The sequence below is a fragment of the Pseudochaenichthys georgianus genome, chromosome 3 (genome assembly GCF_902827115.2).
Source record: "Pseudochaenichthys georgianus chromosome 3, fPseGeo1.2, whole genome shotgun sequence".
NCBI lineage: Eukaryota > Metazoa > Chordata > Actinopteri > Perciformes > Channichthyidae > Pseudochaenichthys > Pseudochaenichthys georgianus.
The window spans coordinates 25,860,673-25,885,288 of NC_047505.1; the positions used below are offsets into that span (position 1 = coordinate 25,860,673).

At 42.8% G+C, this 24,616-nt stretch overlaps 1 protein-coding gene across 5 annotated transcripts; it reads right to left on the bottom strand.

Moving 5' to 3' along the window:
* Window positions 1-2,008: 2,008 nt before the first annotated feature.
* On the bottom strand, window positions 2,009-21,837 carry sema6d (semaphorin 6D). 5 transcript variants are annotated; one of them, XM_034107908.2, is made up of 20 exons: window positions 21,632-21,837; window positions 15,049-15,220; window positions 14,467-14,578; window positions 13,424-13,484; window positions 13,161-13,223; window positions 12,935-13,036; window positions 12,616-12,706; window positions 12,262-12,381; window positions 11,865-11,953; window positions 10,855-11,072; window positions 10,616-10,747; window positions 9,901-10,056; window positions 9,386-9,559; window positions 8,898-9,038; window positions 8,597-8,674; window positions 8,431-8,489; window positions 7,798-7,854; window positions 7,120-7,302; window positions 5,893-6,134; window positions 2,009-5,773 (listed from the first exon to the last, which is right to left on the bottom strand). In XM_034107908.2, exons 2-20 carry the CDS (start codon window positions 15,170-15,172, stop codon window positions 4,643-4,645), a joined length of 3,333 nt encoding a protein of 1,110 aa, XP_033963799.1. In that variant the 5' UTR covers window positions 15,173-15,220; window positions 21,632-21,837; the 3' UTR covers window positions 2,009-4,642. The 5 variants fall into 5 exon arrangements, with proteins under 5 accessions (XP_033963799.1, XP_033963807.1, XP_033963816.1 ...); XM_034107916.2 differs by lacking the exon at window positions 21,632-21,837 and adding an exon at window positions 20,688-20,929; XM_034107925.2 differs by lacking the exon at window positions 7,798-7,854.
* Window positions 21,838-24,616: the final 2,779 nt, after the last annotated feature.

A 24,616-nucleotide genomic window follows, 5' to 3' on the forward strand; every position in this document is an offset into this window, starting at 1 on the left:
CACCGCTGGGCTTTTAAGAAATAAGGTCAGGAAAGAGTAGAGAAGATTCATGCATTTCCCAATAGGTCTTGAAGAGAAAGCCAGTAAGCAGATAAATAGACCAAATTACTTTGTACATGTGTTAGTATGAACTATCTGAAGTGTTTATGTGGGATTTTCTCTATTCTCTGCTTGAGAGTTTCTGTTTCAGAACAGATTTGAATTTGTGCTTTGAAGCTATTTACTTTCATCTTCCTGCATCTAGATGTGTGACCTTGCTGTGTCCCACTAAGCCTAACTAAGAGATGTTGTGTTTTTTAAGCATCTGCTTTCTCTTTCCCTCGTGAACTTAAATTAAAGCACACATGTGCACGGACATACGGAAACACAGACACACACAGAACTGGAAGACAACAAACGCATGCTTTTTGTCCGGTAACAGTTGCTGGTGGTAATGAGAATGAAGTGTGTCCAGGCGGATGCACAAGTGAATGAAACGGCTACAGAATCACTGGCTGTGTTTGATTTTGCCTCCACTAATTCAAAGAGACTATCTGATAAATTGAGAGGATGGGATGTACATCAGAATAGCAAGAGGCGCCTCTTTGTTCTTCCCAATTCCCAACCAAATCACACCCCAACCCCCGTTAGAACACCCAGAGGGGAGAATGTTTCCCTTGTGTGTGCGTGTGTGTGTGTGTGCATGTGTGTGTGTGTGTGTGTGTGTGTGTGTGTGTGTGTGCGTGTGTGTGTGTGTGTGTGTGTGAGAGCTGGGTTGCTAGGAGGTGCAAGTTTTCAGGAGGTCCTGCTGAAAGCAAATGAAGGAGCACTTGTGTCAACATTCTGACGGCAGCGACGAGCCACAAAGCCTCCTGGCCAGACAGCCAAAGGGCTGCATAACCTCCTGCAGAAGAGGCACGCTCTCAGAGCCCTCCTGCACTTCTGCTTTATGTGCAGCTTCAGTGAGATGAAAACCCTTTTTCTTTTCATCTTAATGTTGGACTGCATATGGGTTGTTGGCTGGACCTTTTGCGGGAAGTTAGTATTTAGATGCTGTAAAAAAACGATAGTCAAAAATTGTCTGATGTATTTAAGTCAAGGTTTTTTGTGTTATTTGATAGTACAGGAAATGTGAGGAGAAGAGAGACGGGGGGTAGCATGCAACATATGTCACCGGGCGGATTCCAAACGAGAATGTTTGTTGGTGTGTGGTATGTGTTTTTAGACCACTAAGCGACTGGGACATCCCTTGTTTGTGATGCAAAACAATTTGGACGGATTCATCTGCATTCCTGCTGTCATGTTTTGACAATAAATACAATTTTTATGATCTATTTTCTGCATGATTCTGTGTTTGTTTTAACTTAACACGAAGGCTTATCAGAGGTATAGTACTAGGATGTCCTAGTCTGTCTTTTTGATAGGGGAATAAGTGATCGTTCCTCTGATCGAAAACACGTGCAAAAGGGACTCTCCTTTATCCAACCATCTGTCCTTGATTCCTTTGTTGACAGCTATTCTTATCACAAGCCTATCTGTGCGTAACATCACTCAATGGATGTTTATGCTGCTTGCATGGAAATGTATGCAAGTGATAATGTGTGCATTTTCACAGCTCATTGGTGGCTTGGATCTTACCCTGAGCAGTAGTTAGTCCAGATGTTTGGTCTCTAAATGGACATACTGCTTTGGAAACTTTCCCACATGCTATCTGGCGCCGTTGACTGTGCTGGCCCCAAACTTCAAAACAACCCAGCTCTAAAAATAACCTGAAGCTCTTAATCATTCTGCAGACTCTTCATGTCTCTGATAGTCAGATCACAGAGATCAGCAAGGACATATTATTACTCATGGCTTTTAGGCTGAGTTCACAAGGCACTAAACGTCTGATTGTTATCTCTCTGTGACGGGCCGGCACATCATGAGCTCAGAAACACATGACATACTGTCAAATAAGAAGCCGACCTAAGAAACCCAACCACGCTATATTCCCTGACTTGAAAACAACCCAGAGACCACTTTTTCTGTGCCATAATGTTTATTTCAACTATACATGCCGTGTTAAAAAAAATCAACAAAAAATATCATGAAACAAAGACCATCATTATTATTTACACATTCACAGTACAACATATCTACAAGCTGAAATACTCTGGAGATCACATGTACAGCTGGCCTTTCATTGCCATGTTGCACAGTATTTAAATCAAAGTTACATGACAACATCCAGTTGATCTGCACATACAGAGCTCAGACTGAAATATAAAGGCTTCAATTTAGATTGCAACAGAAAGACCCATTTCATATTGCAATGTACAAGGCAGTTGAGCATGTTTATGTTGAGAGTATGTTTGCGATGTCAGTGTGCATGTGTCAAGTACAAAAAGAGGGCCCAAACACTGGTTAGATGACGGGCAGAGAGTCTTTACATACAATCATCACTTGTAAACAAAATATGACTTTGGGCTAAACAGGCAACTGACGCTCGGATAGGATTGCAGAAGTCTCCCAAATAATGTACCTAAGAAAAATGATCCCTTAGTCGTCACTACTGGCCAATAGAAATAATTCCTGTCTCTGCAATCCTAGGGAATTATGGATTCTGCGTGACTACCACCCATGCCAACTGACGGCTTTCATGTGAACACTGTGTTAATACATTGGCTGTGGGCAGGATGTGCTGCGGTCTAACCACCCTACATCCCACTGTCAAGAAAATACATTCACTGCATGGCACTTCTATGTGCTGGATTAACACCATTCTCTTCAACACCGGTAGTACAGGAGAAAAATCAATTCATACCCTTAATAAATGTTTTTTTGAATGTCCTTTTGTACGACGAGCATTCAAAAGTAGAATGTCGGTCAGTCAATTTATTTTCCACATCACTTCAGTATGGATTTTGTTGTGGTTCTCAAACACATCTATATGATTTTCAAATGGTTTGTATAAAAGTTGATTACAGAGTATATGACAGTAACATACAGAGGACCAATTGACATTGCCAGAATTATATACTGTAGTAGTTTTGTGAATAAGGCACACAATGCACAGATTCAGGTTCACTTGCCTAAAAATATTTATACTCCTTATTTATAGTATTTCATTATATACAGGATCTTGTCATTCCCAGCATGACTCATTTGGACACATTGGTAATTTTGAGTTGATTGTACACTGACCACTCGCAGGGAAGCTGCACAGGGAACACGGGCTGTAGAACCAGCATGACGGAGGTGTTACATCCACTTATTGTTCTAGGGTCAGTTGAATATACCTTTAATAGGATTAATGTAGAAGGACGTTTCTATTGTTTTTCTATAAGGGGAGACACTTTTACAGAACAGAAGTGCCTTGAAATGCTGAATTCACACACCATTGGTGTTGGTTTAGTTTGATATGGTAAATTCTTTAAATAACACAGTCAACACATTATAAAGGCAAACCATTTTGTTCAAAGTTCATTTATAGAATGAGATGAGAAATGTATGTTTTTTCTTAATACCATTGCTACATAAAGAAAGGAGTCTCTTGAACCACCAGTATAATTACCAGGGGGCAGTGGAGGTTATGGGAGGATTCAGTCATGGGGACCAGCATTATTCCCCATGTATCAGATTTAACAGTGCATTTAGTTACTGATAATTGTTCTTCTTTGTCTTTATCTGCAAAATAACCCACACATACAATGTACTCACGCACAAGCAGATATGCACACCGATAACAAGGGTGATCCCAGTCTAGTTGAGAAGGAAACAAATGCATCAAAGACAAACACCTATGTTTAAAACCAATAGCAGCAAAAATACTTTCCCAAGTTTCCCAGTGACTACAGTGTACTTGATACACCCAGCATGACCAACTTCGCAATAGAGACAAGAAAATGTGTTTTGCCTCTGTTCAGATGGGTTTGAACAAGTCTAAGAGATCATAGTATTTGAATAAGGGACTTAGGGCTTAGACTTATGGTGCGTCCTCTGGCATGTGGCACTACTCGTGATAAACAAATGCAGGCCTAATTTGTATACTGACTGTACACCAATCTGCTTTCAAATCAAACAAAACACACACACATTTGTATTTGCACTTCTTTTCTCTGCTTGCTTCAGCTATTAGCGGTCTTACGCAGACTTATGATTTTTGAGTTTCCTCTCCACTGCCCCCAGCCATCTTAATACGAAGGCGTGGCCTACCTCTCCTCTTTGTTTAGTTCACATTAGTGGGAAGACAGTGCTCAAGGGCAGTGACAAATGAGACCAATTCTTCAAGTATTCCACTGTTAACATGGCACCACACGTGCAGGCACCATAGCGGCCCCAGCTGGTGTCCTAAATCTTGTACCAAATATGGAAACAGGCTACACCCAAACCTAGATACAATGGGTAGCAGCAGATTTACTACCATCCACTCTTTGTATCCTGTGGCTATCGTCACAAGGAAGGGAGATGGAGATGTAGGGAGCGAAAATGCCCCATGGAGTATCTTTGGCCACATGTGTGAATTTTCCCTTTTTAGTGTGAGTGAATGTGCATATCTTTTAAAGGGGGAAAACACCTCAAGTCAATACACAAACACTGATAGGGCCTATCCCATCCGTCGCCCCTCAAAGCCCTCGGGGCTCAAAGTCAAGTCCAAGAGCTCACTCAGAAGTGTCTTACTCTTTTAATAACTGTACTTGTTGACCACTCGCATCTGTGGAGTCTGTGGTGGAAACCCATTGGGTTTAGGGGGCACATCTGGCTTTAGCGATGGGGTCCGTTTAAGCCCTGTGCGAGGGAGTGAACCATACCCACTGTAGCTGCCCTGTCGGGGTACAGACGATTGGTGGGGTGAGTGCATTCCTGCCCCCATCAATCCACCTTGAGAGTCAAGTCTGGAGGGGGGTGTTGGGGGCATGTAACCCCCTCTGTTCATACTGTGTTGGCGAGACACAGACACCCCCATGGTTACCCCACTCGGTGAGGTGGATAAGGATTGCCTGTGAGAGGCACTCCGGTGGAGTTGATACCCCCCTCTTTGCCTCTCCAGGGTGCCACCCATGCTCAGGCTGCCCGTTGGTGTTGTTGGTGTGGAGAGCAGGGGCACATCAACCCTCTTGGTGGGGCTGTTCCTAGGGAGGGAGGAGGAGGGAGAGTACAGGGAAGCCTCACGGCTGGGCACCTTGGGGGGTAATTCAGTCAGTTCCTCCATGGGCTCCAGAGTAAGATGTTGCCGTGGACGAGGCCCTGATGCCTCTTGAAGAATGGCCTTGGGGTTGGCCACTGAGTCGTTTAGGTGTTTTAAAAGGTCATTTAGGGTATTTCTGGCATCCACTGACTTTTTCTGTTCCTTCCTACATCCTTTAGAATCTGGGTTTTTCAGCCTCCTTTCAGATGAATGTGGCAAAGTATCATCTCCACTGTCATGGTTGGAGTTGTCATGTGTGGCATTGGGCAAGACAACCGCACTAGGGATCTGTGAGTGTCCCAATGCGAGGTGAGGGAGGTTGGAGTTGGAGATGGGAGGAGCAGGAGCAGAAAGAAGGAACTGAGGACTCTTGGCTGATGAGTTGGACTCCTTACGCGGTCCACTTGCCTTTCCAGGAGCCCTCTCCCACTGGTTTGTAATGGGCTGCAGGCTTTTCTGCTGAAGCACAGGGGTAGACTCCGGTGTAGGCAGGGCTGCCAGCTCGGGGGGCTGACACCCGTCCCGCAGGATCATGGTCTTGGTGTCTCCATTAGGTGAATTCAGGTCTTTGCCGTTGCTCATCAGATTGGTGTACATCTTGGGAGAATCAATGTTAGTCTGGTACTCCTAGGATTTGGAAAATTAAAAACATAACAGTATGATTAGACAGAGTTTTACATCTGGTCCATTATCTCATCTCCACAAAATACTTTAATGTAGCATTGGAGCTGTTTGTATAGATTTACCTTTACAGGGCTGTCAAAGAGGCCATTGAGCTTGATAAAGCTTCCATTAGAGTCGGAGCAGGATGGTGCAGACTCTGCGTCCTTGTGGACATGTCTTGGCTTACGGAGGAATGAGTCTCGGTAGCAGAAAACAAACAGACCAGCAAGGAGAGCACCCATGAGAAAGGCAGCAAACACGCAGGTGATGAGGATGTTCATGTGGACCATCTGGTTGGTCTCACCTGCTTGGATATCCCACACACCTACAAAACATTGACACTTTGTTTAACTCCAGGTGAACATAATTAAAATGTTTAGTGGAGAATCCCTTCCCATTCAGCAGCAGGAATGTGTATGGTTGTGTTCTCAAAACAACATGCACATTTCTGAGTTTCTAATTTTATAGCAAAGTTATTTACACATTCCTATTCATCTAAACCAAAATGAAGAAGAAATATGTTGAGGATTTGAAGAAGCTGTTAGGTACCCACATCCATTTTGGTATCTACAAGAAGCAGTGCTATGTTAGTTCAGAAGGCAAGGCTTAAAGTGTTGTGCCTTTATCCACAGTCCATTATAGGCTTTTTCTCATGCGTTTAACCAACACCAAGGGGATAGAAAAGCACTGTCATCTGAGATGGAGATCCAAATCAACCTTTTCGCAAAAGAGATCAACCGACAGGAAGTTGTTCAGTGGAAAGAGATGCAGTGATCATCTCCCAGGATTTGAGATAGCTGCTGCACTAGTACTGGAAGTTTGTTAGTAACCACAGACATTGAAAGAGTTAGTCATCCACCGTGCGGCCACAAAAGTGATGTGGCAGAGCAGGCCCAGTCAATGATCTACCAGCCAGGGTAAACTGTTACTAGAGCCATTGTTAAACAAATCTATACTAGCAGAGACAGAAGCTAAATCCAAACAAAGGATTGGTGAGTGCAAGGTTTAATGATTAGGAAACTAGGAAAATTATTAATAAGAAAGAACAAAAGAAAAAATTACAATTTTAAGAAATGAAAACAATATATCATGAAAATATAATGTTGATATCAACATAGAATATGTATGTAAATGTATATTTAAAAAAGAAATAGGCTTATTTAAAACCTGCCGTATTATCTAATGGCAATACTAATTAGCTGCATGTGTGCTTTTGCGTATGTGAGACTATGTGTAGCTTAGTGAGAGTTGTTGGCAGCTATCAGATCAGACTTATTGCAGTATGTTGGCTGCCTCCCTGCGGGCCTTACCCTCTTGGCCCCCTGGGATAGAGTCTAAAGAATGGGAGGTGGCTGGGTCATCCTGCAGCACAAAGCCTGAGCCGTAGAGCTCTGGATCAGGCCCAGAGCTGGGGCTCTGAGTGGGTATGAGTACTGGGGGGAGTATGGGCCCACTGGGGTGGACAGTGACTGGCGTTGATGAAAACTCCATGTCTGTGGTGACAAACAAATTGTTAACAAACTGTGCAAACGTGGGTAAAGCATACTGGTATCATCCCAGTTAGTAGGCATGGGCAATGGTTCCCTTTTAAAGTTAATGTTTGACAAAAACAAGTGAAATAACCTTATCATAGTTCACATTTACAATGAAAGTATATTTTTGTTTAGACAATTTGAAAGGGGAAAAGGAGAGGATACTGAGATTCACTGAGGAGTTGGTACACAACAGTAAGGATGCCAAAGGAGGGTTGAAGGGCATGCAAGTGGAAGGAGTGATTGGGAACAGGAAGTGATGAGTGAAAAAGAGGAAGTGAATCTGTGCTAGAGCACCAATGAATCTGTTGTTTGTGACGATGAACATGAAGCTGGTGACATTAGCATTCAGGAGGTAATTGGTAAGGAAAGATGAATGGTGGCAGTTGAGGAAAGACAGGGTTGGAGATGCTGAACTCAAGGAAAGAAACCATTTGAGTAAAAGATCAAACTAACCAGAGGTAGGGTCGCCAAATGATTTGTAATCTGGCGCTGATGTACTGCCCAAAAACGCTAAAAGAATTCAAAAGGACAAGAAATCAGTATAAAGGAATTCAGAAATAAAAACCAAAATTCCTAAAAGACACCAAAAGTGCAGCATATTTGGTTTAATAATAAAGATATAAAGCACCCACAGTGTCCTTTTCTCACTGGAGTGGAGTCACTGGGGGCCCTCTGGTTGATCAATACTGAGGTTCAGCTGGGGTCATGTTCAGTTGGTACAAATAAAGGGACAAGCATTTTACAGTAAAATTGGCAAAGGCATATTTTCTGGCCGTTGGATATTTTAAGACCTCTACCATTTGCACCGGCTGAACATGACCTTTTATTGTACATGTCCATGTTTCTGCCTCACTGATGGCATAAGTTACAGGTGGCCATGTACTGTATGCAGATGTGTGTGTTAATACTTCACATAGACTTATGTAGGGGCAAGTTACTGGAGTGGTTACTGGTGTGAGTGTGCAAGCTCATGGTGTGTGTGGAGATGAGTTTGTGTTTGATCTGCTTGTTTGCATTTGTTTGTGTGTGTGTTTTTGTTAGAATGTGTCTCAGGGTAGAAGCATGGCATGGAGATGAGAATCGTACCATGACAGTCTCCCAGGTGGGTAGTGTTTCCAAATTCGACATCCTGCTCATATCCAGTCCTAAAAGACAGCAAAGAGGAGATTAATTGAAGAGTTGCAAAAGGAATCTTTATAACTAATTGTCCCCTCTATACATGTGCATTTTATATCACAAGGGCTTGACTCACAGAAAACCAGGCAGTATCCTCTCACAGGCTCCATATGGCTTCCAGCCACAGTAAGGATCCCTTGATGCAATGCAAGACCTGAAGCCATACAAACAAACAACCATCAGTAAGGGGTTTAATCATTCTGGGAAGTGCACTCTAATCATTGGTGGCCGACTGAACATTAACCAAAGGCATAATAAAAAGCTGTAATCATTGCCTTTATGGCAATAGCTAAAACACAAAACAAAGTCATAAACCTATGACCATTTGTACAAAGTGCATTTTTTCCCTCCTACGTGTGTATTCGAACGTCACTTACTTGTGGCACGTAGTATGCCTTTCACAGCGACTCAGGGGAATTCGGATGACACAGCTTGAAAAGGCGACATACAGACTGTGTGCTTCTTTGTCCACGTGCAGCGAGAGGACACGCTTGTCGTCCTCATGGTTAGACAGGCACCTGGGAAGGGAAGAGAGAAACCTGATCAGAGGTTTATCTGATAAGTCCGTGTACTGTTTCAGTCTCAGTAGATTTAATCACTTGTTAGGTGGAAAAGTCACATAAAGCTTTCTCTCACAGCTTAACAGGATTTTAACCTCTAACACACGCAGGGTGCATGTTAACATCCACAAATAAGCAAAGGAAGAAATTCAGACTCATGCTGTGCAGGCACAGAAAGCAGACGGACACTGCTATCAGTGCCAGGATGCTTCACTTTAAGAGTTGCTGACTCCTCGGCCAGAAGGGGAAGAGAAAAAGAGAAGAGGGGCAGAAAGAGAGAGGGTGAAAAGTACAAGTATCCCTACTTGGCCCTGTTGAAGACATCTATCTCCTCCAGAAGCAGGCTGTCATTCAAAGACATCGACGAGGTCTTGGCCAAAACCTTGAGAACAACCCCTGACTCGGCCCCGATGAACACCACTGTGTAGTTCTTGTGAGGTCCTGCTTCATTGTCCACAGCCAGTGCTGTCAGTCTGTACCTATACACACAGCAGAGAGGCATGTGTTACTCACAGCAGGGGTTAACACAAACAAGATAGAAGAAGATATGTTGAAGACATCGCTAAAGATCCTATGCAACTCAGTAAATAAAAATACTTCAATATTAAGAAGAATGGTTAAATTCCCCTTTTTCTTTTTTACCAATCTCTACTTTTTTAGACAATATATTTAGACAAAGTTCTCAGACGGCGTTGTGTGAAGGGTTGGCATTAAACAGAAATCCAGTGCCAGAAATGTTGCATATTTTGTGAGACATTATATTGTTTGGGAAACGAGGTTTCAGAAACTTTAATGAAAAGCTTAATGTATTTCTGTGTACCTGACGCGCGTCTTGGTGAACCAAGGCTCATCCCCAAGAGAAGGCACAGCTGTGTCCATGAGGGGGTGGGACTTGATGAACTGCAGGGTATCGTCCGGAAACTCGATGGAGCTCTTTAAGGACGCAGCTGGACCATGACCTGCACAGCACCCGGGTCTAGGATGGAGGGTGCACAAGAACAGAGGGCAAAAGGTCAAAGATCAGCCTATACAATCACACACCAGGGAGTAATAATAGTGTCTATTGAAATGGATGAAAAGTGCAACGAGAGCTTGGGGGGAGAGGAGCAGGTGCTTATTAGGATCACTAAAAGGCATCAGCTGGAAATATAAAATATGCATATGCATGGTTATCCTCCATTAATGATTTACCAGGGTAATGAGGTGCTTCGTGGACTTTGTGTTTTGGACACAGGGCAGGGCTACACATATATGTGCTGACTGAAACAGGTTAAATATGCAACGCGTCTAATTATGCCATATTAATTATTCAATCATCAGCAGATGGTGAATGTGTGTACTGGGTCAGAGCTAATAACTAGGTCCCTTACTATTGGAAAATAATTGATTTCATTGGGTTTAACCTAGATAAAGAAGGGTTGAGAACATGTGAAACAATGTCAGGTGGTAAACAGATGCTGACTCAAGCACCACCTGTTTTTCTTTGCTTTTGTTTTGCTTGTTTCTTTTCTTTTTTTAGAAAGTCTTATTCTTACCGGGGTTTGGGAAGCTTATCCTCTGGAATTGGAGTCCACACAGAATCAGTAGTCTTCTGCTCTTTGAACCGGCCCGAGAATACTTTCTCTATGTCGTCCATAGAGAAGGCACACACTGCTGACCCAGGGATACTGTGAATATATAAATACATCAATGTTTATCCACAAATGACTGACATTTTTCTTATTTCTATCCATGTTCTGTCTCCAGTTTCTGTCTATCACCAGCCGCTGCTCACCTGTTCATCTGCGTAGTGAACACGCCCACCACCGAGGGAACTCCATTTATGTTGATGATGTCAGTGATGGACTGAAGCACATCGAAGTAGAAGAAGGACTCCCCTGGCACCGAGCAATTAAGCCTCGCCTTCACAAAAGATGTCCAGTGCTTCTCAAGCACCCGCTGCGACCCCCCGACATCATTCTTGCAGATTCGAGCCACACGAGAATACACAACCTGCAAAGAGCATGGGTTTAAGAGATTCAGCAGAAGAGGGAAGGCAGCTGAGTGAACGTCACTAAAAAACACTTCAACATGCTGAATAATGCATCTCTCCATCCTGGAGCAACTCGGGGTAACGACTTTACAAACACACACGCTCGTCTTTAACTTTGTGTGCTGAGATTGTTAACCCTGACTGGAGCTAACCAGTCATGCCTCTTCTGGCCCGATGCGGCGCCATGTGAATGTGTGTTGGATTGCACTTATTACCAAGGCTTCGAGTTTAAATGAAGTGTATGAAGTAGTTGGCTTAGGCAGTTTTAATTATTTATCAGCACAAACCTCCACCAAAGGCCAGGTGTCACCCAAGCATTAGTAGGGTTGAAATATTTATTGGCTGGTGGCTTATGTAGGATGCTGGCTTCCTGTGGCCCGGGCCAGACCCGCTCAGGATGAGACATGGTCAAATCTAAAGTTGGCTTCTAACACAGAACATCCTAATGCCCTCTGCATTTGTCATCGGTAGAGGCAGACACAGGGCTCACATCTCCGGGAGAGAAATCTCCGCACTGTGTAATGGTTTTACATTAGTAGAACATTTCCAGCAAACACTGGCTGTTGGCATTTCTCTTGTTTTCTAATGCAATGTACTGTCATCGCCTGAATGGGCCCCATTACAGCTGGGACCATTTGTGACAAGAACACATGCACGGAGGGAGGTGTAAGCCTCTTTTTTGGATAAAGGCCTGCATATGGTCTCTGTATGAAATATATAAAGCATTTTAAACGGCAGGTGCACAGTCTTACCTTTCCCAGGTTGCTGTGCTCCACTGCAATCTCTCGGTAGAAAAAGTACACGTAATTCCCATACTCTGCTGCGTGCAGGAAATGAGGTTCTGAGAGGGAGACAGAAGCAGAGAGTTGAAGCGTATTTTTGCACTGTCACCACCACTGAGCATGTTGAATATTGCAGGGATTTGTACATGGCTGTATATGACTGGGGGTGACCTAGATTTCCTGGGAGAGAACAGGCCATATCCCCGTGGAGCTTGGCAAGGCAGGAGAGCTCTCTATCATTTCAAAGACTGCTCTGACAGCCCCGTACGTACATACACCATGCAAGGGCAAGCTGGCAGGTAGACACGTGTATCTCCAATTGGAAAGAGAGATAGAGATAGAGAGTGAGGAAGAGGCAATCGCTTACCTTTCAGCCATTTGGAGTCATATTTGATGGTCCTCAGGGCCGATCCATCACCCATACTGCGGTAGATGACAGCATCACTGGCCTGGAAGTCAGCTACAGTTGCTGAATACAGTTTCCCCTCTAAGAGACACAAAAAACAAGAGGTACAGCCACACAGAATTAGGATACACTGCTCTACAATGATTTGTTGTTTCTGTTTTCTCTTAAAGAGGCTTGATTAGGTGCATTGTTATCGCTGCAGGCACAGTTTTATCGTGGTAAAGACAGAGGTGATAATGAGAGCGTAAGTAGAAACCCATTAGTTCTTCAGCAAGAGTAAATGTGTGTGTGGGCGAGTGTTTTTTCAACCCTTACCAGCGAAAAGGGCAACGTTAGTTTGCTTGGAGTCAAATGGGCATCGTGCCAATCCATTGATTTCCTCCCCATCAAACTCGAGGTTATCCAGCTGAAGATAACACAACAATCCCCCACACATTAAAACCTTTCGTCATGGGACACAGTAAATACCAACATACATGGTAACACTAGCACACACATAAATCAGTCAGTCTAGTCACATGCATTTCAATAAATTGAAACATTATTTTCTTTACCCAAAGTACTTTAAAAGCAATTACACAATACAAGTCCATATTTGTGTGCATTTATATACCACTGTTCCCTGGATTCTTACCCTGTAGTATCTGCACATGGGGTTGAAGCCGTTGGTACCACAGATGAACACCAAGTCATCGTTTCTGGGAACCAGCACTTTGATGAAGTTGTGGCACTCGTCCTAAAATCAGACACATAACACGGGACAGCATTATTAGAGGAAGCCTTCTTTTCTGCTGACATGTTTAAGCCTCTGTCGCTGTGATTCAATATAATACAAAAGGTAAATGTCTTTGTATACATACTCTGTGTTTTCCCTTCACGGCACACATGTCTCTGTCAGCTTGTCCTGATCGCCATGTTAGCTTCTGTGAAAATCCAACATGGAGCATTAGACACACGCACGGCACACTAAATACACACATACACTCACTCATGCACAAGCTCACACAGTCGTCCCTTTTCCACTCTCTCATTTTACAACCTGTCCAGTTTGTGATGAATGGCTCTGTATTTTCTATGGAACCCTTTTAGTGTTGGTAGATTGAGAAAACAGCGAGAATCTTACCCTGTAAGGAATGATCTCATTCCTGTAGGATTCCCTCAGACTGACCAGGTACACCTGATCTCTGTGGACAGACAGAAACACAGCACAATCAATGTTTCTGTTTAAAAACAAATCTAGAGCTTCATAAATATTTATTTACAATATAATAGAGGATAAGGTACAACTCTGATATAATAATATAATTGTTTCTATTTAGTCTCCATTATGAGAAAAAAAAATCTGAATGGTTCTTCGTCATTAGAGGTTCTCATTTCCTGTGAACTATGTTTTCCCTCATCTTGTGCCAGGAAACAACACTTTGGTTTGCAGTAATATAACATCTGAAGGAAATGGGCTTAAACCAATTTCTGAAAATAATGACACAAAAACATAGCTAATTCAGATGTCGGTACTATTTGAAGAACAACAAGGTTGTTGCATAGTTGATGCATGGTGAATTATGTTGTTTTATGCAACTGGCTTTTATATTAAAAACACCCTGAATGACCTCTTGGCTAGAACATTTCACATGACAACCACATATTGTTTTGATTATACATGGTTTGTGAAATTTTTTTAATTATCCAATGGAGATCGGATCTTATCAAACCGTAGAGAACAACATCTTGCTTAATTTTGTTGCCAAAACATGTGAATAGCCCAAACTGGCCAAAAGAGGATCCACCTGACGACACTGATACATGTGGAAGTGATTACAGGGGCTCCAGAGGTGGGAGTTTTACACGGTAGATGTCGAGCAGATTTCCTGCTACATTATTGGTGCTGGCGGTCAGACTAATCCCAGTGCCCATAAATACCAAAAAGACGTGTAAAGATGCCAAGAAACCTCTGACAGAGCGTTAAGCCGGCATGATAGATGCCTTTCTCGGATCAATGCGGGCGATATACATCAAATACCAGCCTAGAAGCTACAGATCCAATAACACTAAGAGCTTTTCCCCCTCCTTATGCCACTGTTTACCTGCCATGGACTAACTGAGTATATTGGTGTGGGGGATGTGTGGAATGGAAGGAGAGAGAGTGTGTATGTGTGTTGAGTTTACCTGCCAGCGATGAACAGAGTGTCCTGAATCTTGGTCATCAGCTGAAAGTCAAGGCGATGCTGTGACTCGTTGCCAGAGGGCCGGCCTCTGAACACAGGGTATCTCCGTGAAACTGTGAAAACATCACACATGCACACATAGTGTTAATGGGAAACTTAAGGTATAAGAACAGGCACTCTTGCAAGGATATACAACACTCATCTCTTGCTACATTTAACAATACAGTGTAGAAAGAAATATCCTGTGTGTTTGCTTTAAGTCTTACTGCAGTTAAGGTTATGGGATTGCACAGTTTATTCTGTGTGTCGTGTTTTGTTTGTGCGAGAGAATGGCTGCCTATGTCAGAGATGTAAATGGAATCCACTTGATGCGACTGACCATAGAGCAGAGAAAATGGCATGCCTGTGTCTGAACTGCTGACACACGTAGAAGGAGCAGGCTGTCTGCATTTGTCTTGTATACATGTGCGGCTAGAGTGAGAAAAGTGTACATCACAATAGTTGTTGACTTCTTCAGTGATGTCCTAGCTATTGTAATTTGTACCCTCATCTCTGCTGAGCTCATTTGTGGGCTTGTACTCACAGTGTGCGTCAACGACATCAAGGGGTACGTTGTCCTCGGGGAAGCTGACGGCGAGGATAGTGCGTGAGGCTGTCAGTAGCAGCAGCAGCAGCTCACTGAGCAGAAGCACAGCTCTCTGGCCCATGGCTGCTCACAGACGACACTTCCTGTTTCACTGTGGTGGAGATGTTACCTGGAAACACACCGAATGCTTTGGTTGAATGACTTTTAAAACCTCATGTTATATTTATCGTTCGGATGCAATCTGTAGTCTTGTGAGCCAAGTTGTAAACCTTCTTTTAAATCATGAATGGTAAGAATTTCCGCCGTGATGTTTTAGTTTTCTAGTCTATACCGACTAGGTTAATGAAATTAAAACATAAGGCGCACATCATGCCCTCTTGTGCTTATTGATGACTGAACTCTCAGTGGCAGTGCTTGGCGTTTCCCTTGTACCTCTCTCTGCATCTGCTGTCTAAGGGAAGGTCAGCCAAGTGACCGGTGGGGTATCTCCGTGTGTGTTCGAGGCAGCGGAAGTCCACTCTGTTAGAACCGTGGTGGGCATGCTGTCTCAGTACATCTGTGCTCAGATTGGTTTTTCCAGGGCCAGGCTCCACACTAATCAGCACAACTTCATCACCATTACTAGTGTACCCTCTGCTCTGACCTTAGCTGCCTTCTATTAGCGCTCTGTTGGATGTTATTTCTCCAGCCTTTCTTCAGGGCAGGTGCGCTTTATTGCAGTGCAGTGATTAACTCATCTTTGTCTCAGGAGGATCAAGTCATGTACATTTGTTTTGACAAAGTCGTTTTTGTGGATAATAGTTTGTACCACATCTAATTGTAGACATGATACACCATCAACTACATTGGTAATATTTCATTGTGGGAGTGGCAGGGGTTTAGTGTGTATGTTGGTGCGTGGAGCAGTGCTTTGGAGACAGACTGTGTCTGTGCATATTAATGATCGGTGTGCATTCAAATATTTATAAGGCAAACAAATTATTCATACAGGCAAAGCCTGAACGGATATAAACAATTTACCGGGAGACGTCATACAGGCAGAGGGATGGATTAGCTGGGAGCACACTAGTATATACACACACACACACACACACACACACACACACACACACACACACACACACACACACACACACACACACACACACACACACACACACACACACACACACACACACACACACACACACACACACACACACACACACACACACACACACACACACACACACACACGCTTTGAAATGGTGTAATGCAAAGACTGATGCATGTGCACACACAGTATTGACTCATTTTTCAATTAGCCCCAACGCACACCTGCTCCGGGGCTGTCTGTGGGCCTGGCCTGCCAAGCCATTAGTGCTCTGATTGATCCACACAGGAAGCATGGCAGATCAGCAGCCTGCAGAGGCAATCTATGGACTCTACCACATCACTGTAGCTATGTGAGAACTTTGTTACTCGCAATCTGGCCACTTTCATCTTGTAATTGCCTAGAAATCTTGGAAAGACATTTTAAAAAGCTTTCCAAATATTTACTTCAAAACGCTAAATTAACCGTTATAGACATGGTTGCTAAGTTGAAAAGTGGGCACAATGAGGTGTTAACCTGTAAGCAACAATACACATACCCGTACATCAGCACGTCAGCTTTCTGCAAGTATATATTATATATAAGTGGATTGCATAATACACAAATAGGTTGGACAGCCCTAAAGCATTCATGTATATATACAAAGCTCACAGCCGGTATTTCAGGCACTAATAATCCAATTACAGTTCCTGTACGTTGTCACATAAAAGGATGGAAGCGGTGGGGATAGAAACAAAGTATTTCCGGCATCTTTTTTTTTCATCAACAATGTGTAATCATAGCCATTCAGCACTCTGTGGGCTACTGGGGCCTTTAAAGGTTCAATGTCATTATTATTAGTTAATGCAAGGCATGGACAATATATTTTTCACTAAATAAAAGGACTGACTGAGGGCCCTCTTACTAGAAAAGTCCCCAATGACTCTGGAGCATTCATTATACTCTAATCTACATGCAAATGCATCTCTGGACACAAACGATCCTGAGATCTATGCACACAGGCTCCCAGATCTATACAGAGAACAAGTGTCAGCAACTTAATCTAAACGAGAAATGATGACATTGCTCTTCAAAGAGAGACAGTGGTGTTCCTCGAAAGTGTTTCAGATACTCTCACTCCACGAAATGTGTGTATCTATTTGCACAATAAATACATTGCTGACTTTCTAGGTCATGGCAATGAAAGGAATAGATACCAAATTCACAACAATACAAAAGGGGAGGTATGAAAGGTAAACAAACCAGGCTCCACATTTCAATTCTATGGTGCTATCATACAGCATAAGCACACCACTTTTTTCCGCCATTCTCTCTAACTAAACAATTCAAGAGAAACACACTCCTACGAGAGGCAGAAGCCCAGCTTAGATCCCCTATGATTCCTTGCATGGTAACAGCCACACTGCGGAGGCTTCCCTCAGAAACGTTAATGTAAAACAGAAACGGGAGAAATCCAGAGGTCAGCGATCTAAAATTACTTCTCAATCTCTAGTGAGCCCAGTGTGTTATCTATTGACTATTTATTTGCGCTCTCCGGTTCCTGCCTTCTAGTGTGTGTGTGTGTGTGTGTGTGTGTGTGTGTGTGTGTGTGTGTGTGTGTGTGTGTGTGTGTGTGTGTGTGTGTGTGTGTGTGTGTGTGTGTGTGTGTGTGCATATAGGCCTCAACAAGCCTAGAGATGCTGGGCTTGTCACGCAACTCAGTGCCATTCAGCCTTGCCTCACTCTACCTCTGTTATTACAGGCTTTTCAATGTCCTACAACTACGCACTTTCCCTGCTGATGTTGTTGGCTCAGACCCATGGTGTTAAACACGGAAGGGGGATGGTGGATTGCTATTTGTACTGATGTAGGGTGTAGGGGTCTGTAGCCCAAATCAAGTAGTTACAGCTACAGATTTAGTGTTCCAAGCTTAAAATGACAGATTAACACATATTCTCCTTTTAGCTCTTCTTTCACTGGCCAATGTCAGCCCTAACCTCTCCCCCACTGCAACACTGAATGGGTGTATTTTTTAAGGGAAGTCCTATTGAGAGAAATTGGGGCTAATAAAAAGAAGACAAACAACAGTGGTGCGTGAGCTTGCGTAAATTGCGTGTGAGTGTGATGGGTGGATGTAATCCCAACACAACAATGGCGACTGCCGCTTGAGGCTGCTTGGCTTGTCATCTCGCACCAAACTGATCTGTAAACCTAACAGCACAGGATATCAAATGGCCCAGGAGTTTAGTTTCAGGCATTTCACTCCTCACACTTGGTGTGTATGCCTTAATGCGTGTGTAAGCATGCAAGACTGTTCAAAACTGGATATATACCATAACACTGTTACCTCTACCTCTAAACTATCGGGAAACAAATAAAGATTGATTTCATTTTTTATCCGCAGGTAATTTTTTCAATTAATTAATAATTTCAATCAAAACCTCAAATATATTCACTTGATCTCAAAATGAGAACAGCATGACAAAACGAAACAACAATTATTACTACTCCTTTTCCCACTTCAGTAGTAACTACCCCTAATCGCGTGCTATTTACCCAAGGATCACTTGTGAGGGGCTTGGTTGGACTTGTTGCTTCAAAGAATTGGCAGAAGGAGAAGGCTGTGCCACCCTAAACTGTGCTTCCCTCCCTTTATTCTCTACCTTGACGAGAGGAGGAGTGAAACAGGAGAACGGTTGTTCTCAGCAGTAGTTCTGCTATAGTAGATCACAAAAGGGGCTGAGCTGCAGGTGTGACCAGGAAACAAAGGGGGCTTTGGGCAAGTCAACACAATAGGGCCCCACCCCCGGTCAGTGGACCTACATTCAGGAGAGCTGTTGTGGGGCTCCTAAAAGGGGGTTCTGAAGGGAACAAACTATATAAACACATTGACTCCAAATGCTGCAAACATTTATCACTCGGCTAATTCAGCATTGGACAATCTGGTTTACAAGCAGCAGTTTGGGGCAATTTAGGCATATGGTGTAAAGGGTTAACACTGATCACTGTATGGTTGAATGGCGGTTGTTCCGGGGTTACAGGCAGCTGTAGTGGAGGTTAACGGTGATCGTTCTGGTCGCTGAGTTCCGACCCCGTGGCCAGTGAGGTGGAGTGAGACACACCAGCCAGCTGTGTTGATGACTGAACCCACCACTGGTTCTGATGTTTGGCCCAACCAAAGTGTGTGGTTCCTGCCAATATCAAGTAGTTTCAATAACTCAGCTGGGGCTCTTTTTTCTCTCTTTGTGACTGAGCTCTGACACTCACACAGAGTTTCAGGGAAATTAACACATCTGGTGTAAGTTTAAACCGATCTGCTCTGTGTGTAATTCTCTAAAGGGACTGCACTGGCTTGAGAGAAAAGCATCCAATATTTTTGACAACAGACATACTAAACATGGAATATGAATGTGCTGTTTTTGTGATAAATGTAGCACACCAGATTAGTCTAGTGACAACTTCAGTAAAAGCCCTTTAGTTGGTCTTCTTTTGCTCATCACTGGATTTGGCCATTTGTACCTAAACAATGAGACAAAGCAGAACAATTCCTACATTTATCCGTACCTACTCACAGTTACATGATTTCTCCCGAACCAAGCGAACCGTTCCAATTATCTCCCTCTTTCTATTATTTTTCTTCTGTTTCTCTTCTTTTATTCGCTGGTAATTTTTCAAGTTTTGCGTGGGGATCTTCCGCTCCTCTTTTACGCACACAATCCACGCATCAGCCCGGACTCTAATGCAAGCATTGTCCACACTGGGTGAAGGCATTCAAGTTTTACCCGTGGTAAATCTATTCAGACCCCTTTAGTCCACATGTAGGACTAATACAAAAGACAACAAAGACGCGGGGGAGTGACAACTGTGATGGGGCTGCGTTTAACTGCCTCCATGGCACTTAATGCATGCACAGGGCTGGGCTCCCGTGCTGTTCTGCCTCCAAAAAAGGTTACCACCGCTTCTCCAATGTTTAATCCACTATAAGGACACCACAATCAAATTGGGGATACATTTAATAGATTCATGGTGGGTGCACGGTCAACAACCTTCAACTCAGATTGCCCGTACTACTCGCCTTTATTGTTTAATATCGTGTTGCCATCATGCAACGTCCAATCATGTGCAGGCTGCCTTTATTCTAAGTTGATTTTAGTGATTTTAAACCGTCCGGAAACACTTTAATTAATCTGTTTTACCTTTTAATACAATTGGGGGAAATTCACATAAGAAGAGACGAGCTATTGTGGTTGAAATTATAGCAGAAATACGGACACTTATCTACGCGATTGGTCTGTTAAAGACCAACAATGGCGTGGCTCTGATTTTACTCTCGGTAAATCGTTATCTATGTTTGCATCTCTATTTTAATCTTGGGTGTATTGTACTTTGAAATCCAAGCACTTGACTCTCTTATATAATTTCTTTTTTCACAGCTCTCTGTGTATCATAGGCGTCTATAGTGATGTGTCCTTATTTAAATCCAAGGTCCACCTTAATAATAAACACAAAGTGTTCTGTTGATAAAATACACTATATCAATAATTAAAAATATTCGAGGACCTACCTTGTGAGTATTAATGCACGCATGCATGGGGCAATCCGACTGAATGTCATATTCCTTTGGTAATCCATTTAAGAGAAAACACCCAGTGTGCAATATTCCTGTAATTTTAAACTCCAACCGGACCCCTTTCCTCTCTTTATTTTTATCCAGTTGCGCACAGATTTTGGCTCCGCTGGCCACATATAAGCATTTCGCCTGCCTGCTCTGTCCCCCTGCGCTCTGATGACTGATCTTCAAAGCTCTGCCACGACCACACAGCCCCCTCCCTCATACAGCGATACACCAGCCTCCTTGCACTACTATTAACTTTGGAAACCAGAGGGAAAAGACATAAACATTAACGACGCGCGATCCTTACACCGCGCACTGACTTCATGTACGATCATTGATTTAATGTTGATTCAAGATAATAGAGGGCGTGTGGACTGACTGCGAGCGTGATATCGCCCAAATCCACGGGAATAAAAAAAAAACTATGTTGTACTTGTTTATCGTTTTAGCATTAACACATTTCATTTAGTTTTAGATTAACCAGTTTGATGTATGGGTTAATAACGATGCGCCTATAGAACTCTTACTACCAATCGGACCGCCTTAAGTGGAAGAGTAAACTGTACCAACAATAAAGAGGTGACTTTAGGTATGGTTAGCCCTCTGTTCCACCGCTTTATGGAGTTGGAAAGACGCTTCTGAGCAGGACACATAAACGTGTCGCGGAAGGAATTCGTTAATAGTAAATTGGATTGAAGCGTAAGTAAAAATAGTCTGGACCCGAACTATTTATGTCCAGCAAGCATCAGTTTTGCACAGCGGCATAGCGACGTGGTCAGGAGAAATATGTTGTATCCCAGCAAAGACTCCTCTCTAGTTTAGCCCTTGACTTTCTCTTTGTAATGCTTCGCAACAAAGTAGACCATATCCAAGTATAGCGGCAATAAACTCACCTCATCTGCATTGCTTATTTTGTATCCTTTTATCTTGCTGTAATCCAGAAAAGAATGATTATGCGCGTCGTAGTGAATCAACTTCTCCTGGTTGAGAGAAAAACAAACTAATGCACGGCAAATGGTGTAATTCGACCCGTGTTAAGTCAATCCATCCAGAGAGAGATCTGCAGCCTACCAATGAGCGGCGCTCCTGCTCCGGTCCCTCCCCCCACCAAATCCATCTCTCCTCAGTTGGTTTGGACTTCTCTGCTCTGGCTTCCTTCCTTTCTTTCCTAGAGCTCGGAGAGAAAGAAAAAGCGACCCCCTCCCTCCCAGTTCTCCTCCTGTGTGACCCCGTATTGCCCCCCCACTTCTGTTAAACCCCATCCCCCAACTCAAAGTCAGCAAGGGCGCCTAGTAAAAATCATTTCAGCTGAGTTGTGGCTGCTTAGTAAAACACAGCTTTAGAAATGTTTGGATTTAAGAGGGAGATGGCTAAAGCACAAATCTCCCTCTACTACCACAACACATCATGCAATTTATTATTCGAGCCCGTTAAAAGTGGAGATATACAGCTATAAAATCAACAGTTGAAGTCAAAGTTTTACATTCATGTCTCATAAATGCAAACATATATTCTAGAAAAATATTTGGCCATAATATTATTTCTAATATTCACATTTTAACTAAATGCATACCAGAGTGTTGTTTTTAGGTAAACAAAATAATGTTACTTTACTGAAAACACTATTGTATGCTATAAAAATCAAGGAATATAAAATGAAGCTTTTCCTCCTAGTTTGAGCTTTGCCTATACATAAACATTAGGTAGTAAGTCTACATGTGTATGTAAACATTAGGGTGAGTGCATGTTGCCGTATGCATGTGAAGCTGAAACGTGTCAGGTCATTCCAACAGGTCTGCAGGGAGGAACAATGGAGGCCCATTTGCACCCCATTAGAAAAGCAGGTTGGCAGATGTATGAGAATATGTCCCAAGAAAACACACGCACACACACACACACACAATCCCGACAGCCCCCATTATGAGCTGAGAAAGTGGGATCTGCATCTCAATACCAGGAAACACTAGTTTGCACTGCTGATCTTCCTGATCCCGGTTTGGCACTCCTTGCATGTCTTTGTCCCCGCTTGTCCCTCACTGGTCCCACCCTCTTCCTCTTTTTTTTTTGGAGGGGGTTAGGCTAATAGTACTCAGTATCCAATCTCCTCATTTGACAGCACTTTGCTTTTCTACAGGTCCTCTGTAGTCTCCAGTTTTACTCCAGTCACACCATCAGCTATCTGATCTGATGTTGAGCTGGTCTATAGTTTAGTCAGTCATTTATGCGACTTTTGGTATTTTCTTCAGGTCTCTCTCACCAGTCAATGTTTCTGTCAATTCTAGGTTAATCCCATGTGATGTCCCTGTATCCCCTGGGTACTGAATCAGCACGAGCATCTGTTATGGTGGGAAATGGGAAAGGGGGAAGATGGATAGATCAATGTGTCGAAGGTTTGCGCCAACGCAGGCACTGAGTGTCAATACGGGTGAACATGTATATGGATCTATGGGCGTGTGGTGATTGGTGGGCGTATCAATTGGTCATATTGTCCAGTGAATTGACAGTTTTATCATGGGCATAACTGTAAGGTGACATCGTTGCAGTAAGTTTTAATGGGTTTTGTTGCACTGTTGTTGGCTTTGACAATTCTTAATTTGCTTGGTTTAATTATATTTCTACTAACATAAATTGTCATTGACCCAAGGTACAAGGTAAAAGGATAAATCATCCTTCTACTGTAGTTTTTTTACTCAGGACATTCGAAAATATCACATTTTATTTTGTAATGATGACTACTTAGGAAGAAAAAAAAATGGAACACTGATCGGCTGAGGCAGTATTTGGATTACTGCAAAAAAACATAGTTTTTAAATCTTTTTACAAAATAATTCTGTATAAAACATGATTTTTCACATATTGAAGTCATGGGGAAATGAATTAAGACATTACATTGGACAGATTTACGAACTTAGTAGTAGTAGTAGTAGTAGTAGTAGTAGTAGTAGTAGTAGTAGTAGTAGTAGTAGTAGTGAAGCAGATGGGTGAATGACAAAGACCTTATAGACAGATTGAATGTTTTGATTAATAGTAAGGATGGACAGATGAATGTATTGATGTTGGGGATTGGGATGGTGGGAGAGTAGAGTGATATGTGTGGAGGGTGGTGGGAAGACAGAGGACAGAAGGCCTGTGCTATTCCTAAAGCCTGATATGCTCCCTTGGGGTCCGGTCAGTGTGTAGGTCGACCCCAGGGGGTGTGTGAGGGTGATCCTCCGGGGGCAGAGGAGAATGTGAGGGCTTGGCCTTAGGTGGGGCCTACCAAAGAGTGCACTAACCTCCACTCCCTTATTTACTGCCTGAAATGCTGGTACAGATGGTCCTATGTCAAGGATAGGCGCTAGAGAGACACACAGGGTGGGATGGTTTACTACAACATCACTGTCTCCTGCCAGCTAATTAAAGCATTTTAGAACAAAAGAGCTTCAAGAAATAGTTGATTAATCAAGTAATGGATTGGCAGAAAAAATAATCGCCAACTATGTTGATAATTCAACAATTATTTAATCATTTTTTATACAAAATGTCTCAAATAGAGAGACTGTTATTCTCTGTGTTTTATTTACTTAACTGCATATGATTGGGTTTTTGACCAAAAAAAGACATCACATTGGTCTTTGAGAAGCTGCACGGGACATTGTTCACTATTTTCCAACATTTAACAATACAAAAAACATTTTAATAATGAAAAAGATTGTTGGTTGCAGCTCTATTTCCGAATATAAAATCACAATAGGGCAAGTTAAGCGGGACATCTAGAACGTAAAACCTTAAAGGCGTTCTATTTAAATGCACATATATCGAAGACAGCTCAATGGACTTACTGTTACTGTAATAATGAACGAGCTAAAGAAAGACTATATGCTCTGGCTTTTCAGAAC

Excerpts from the sequence above, each read along its gene's own strand:
- sema6d (XM_034107908.2), bottom strand. The coding sequence starts at position 15,172 with ATGGGCCAGAGAGCTGTGCTTCTGCTCAGTGAGCTGCTGCTGCTGCTA. Across the intron at positions 14,579-15,048 it reads TGATGTCGTTGACGCACACT|TTTCACGGAGATACCCTGTG; the intron begins GTGAGTACAAGC and ends ATGTTTTCACAG. Across the intron at positions 11,954-12,261 it reads TGACTCCAAATGGCTGAAAG|AACCTCATTTCCTGCACGCA; the intron begins GTAAGCGATTGC and ends TCTCCCTCTCAG.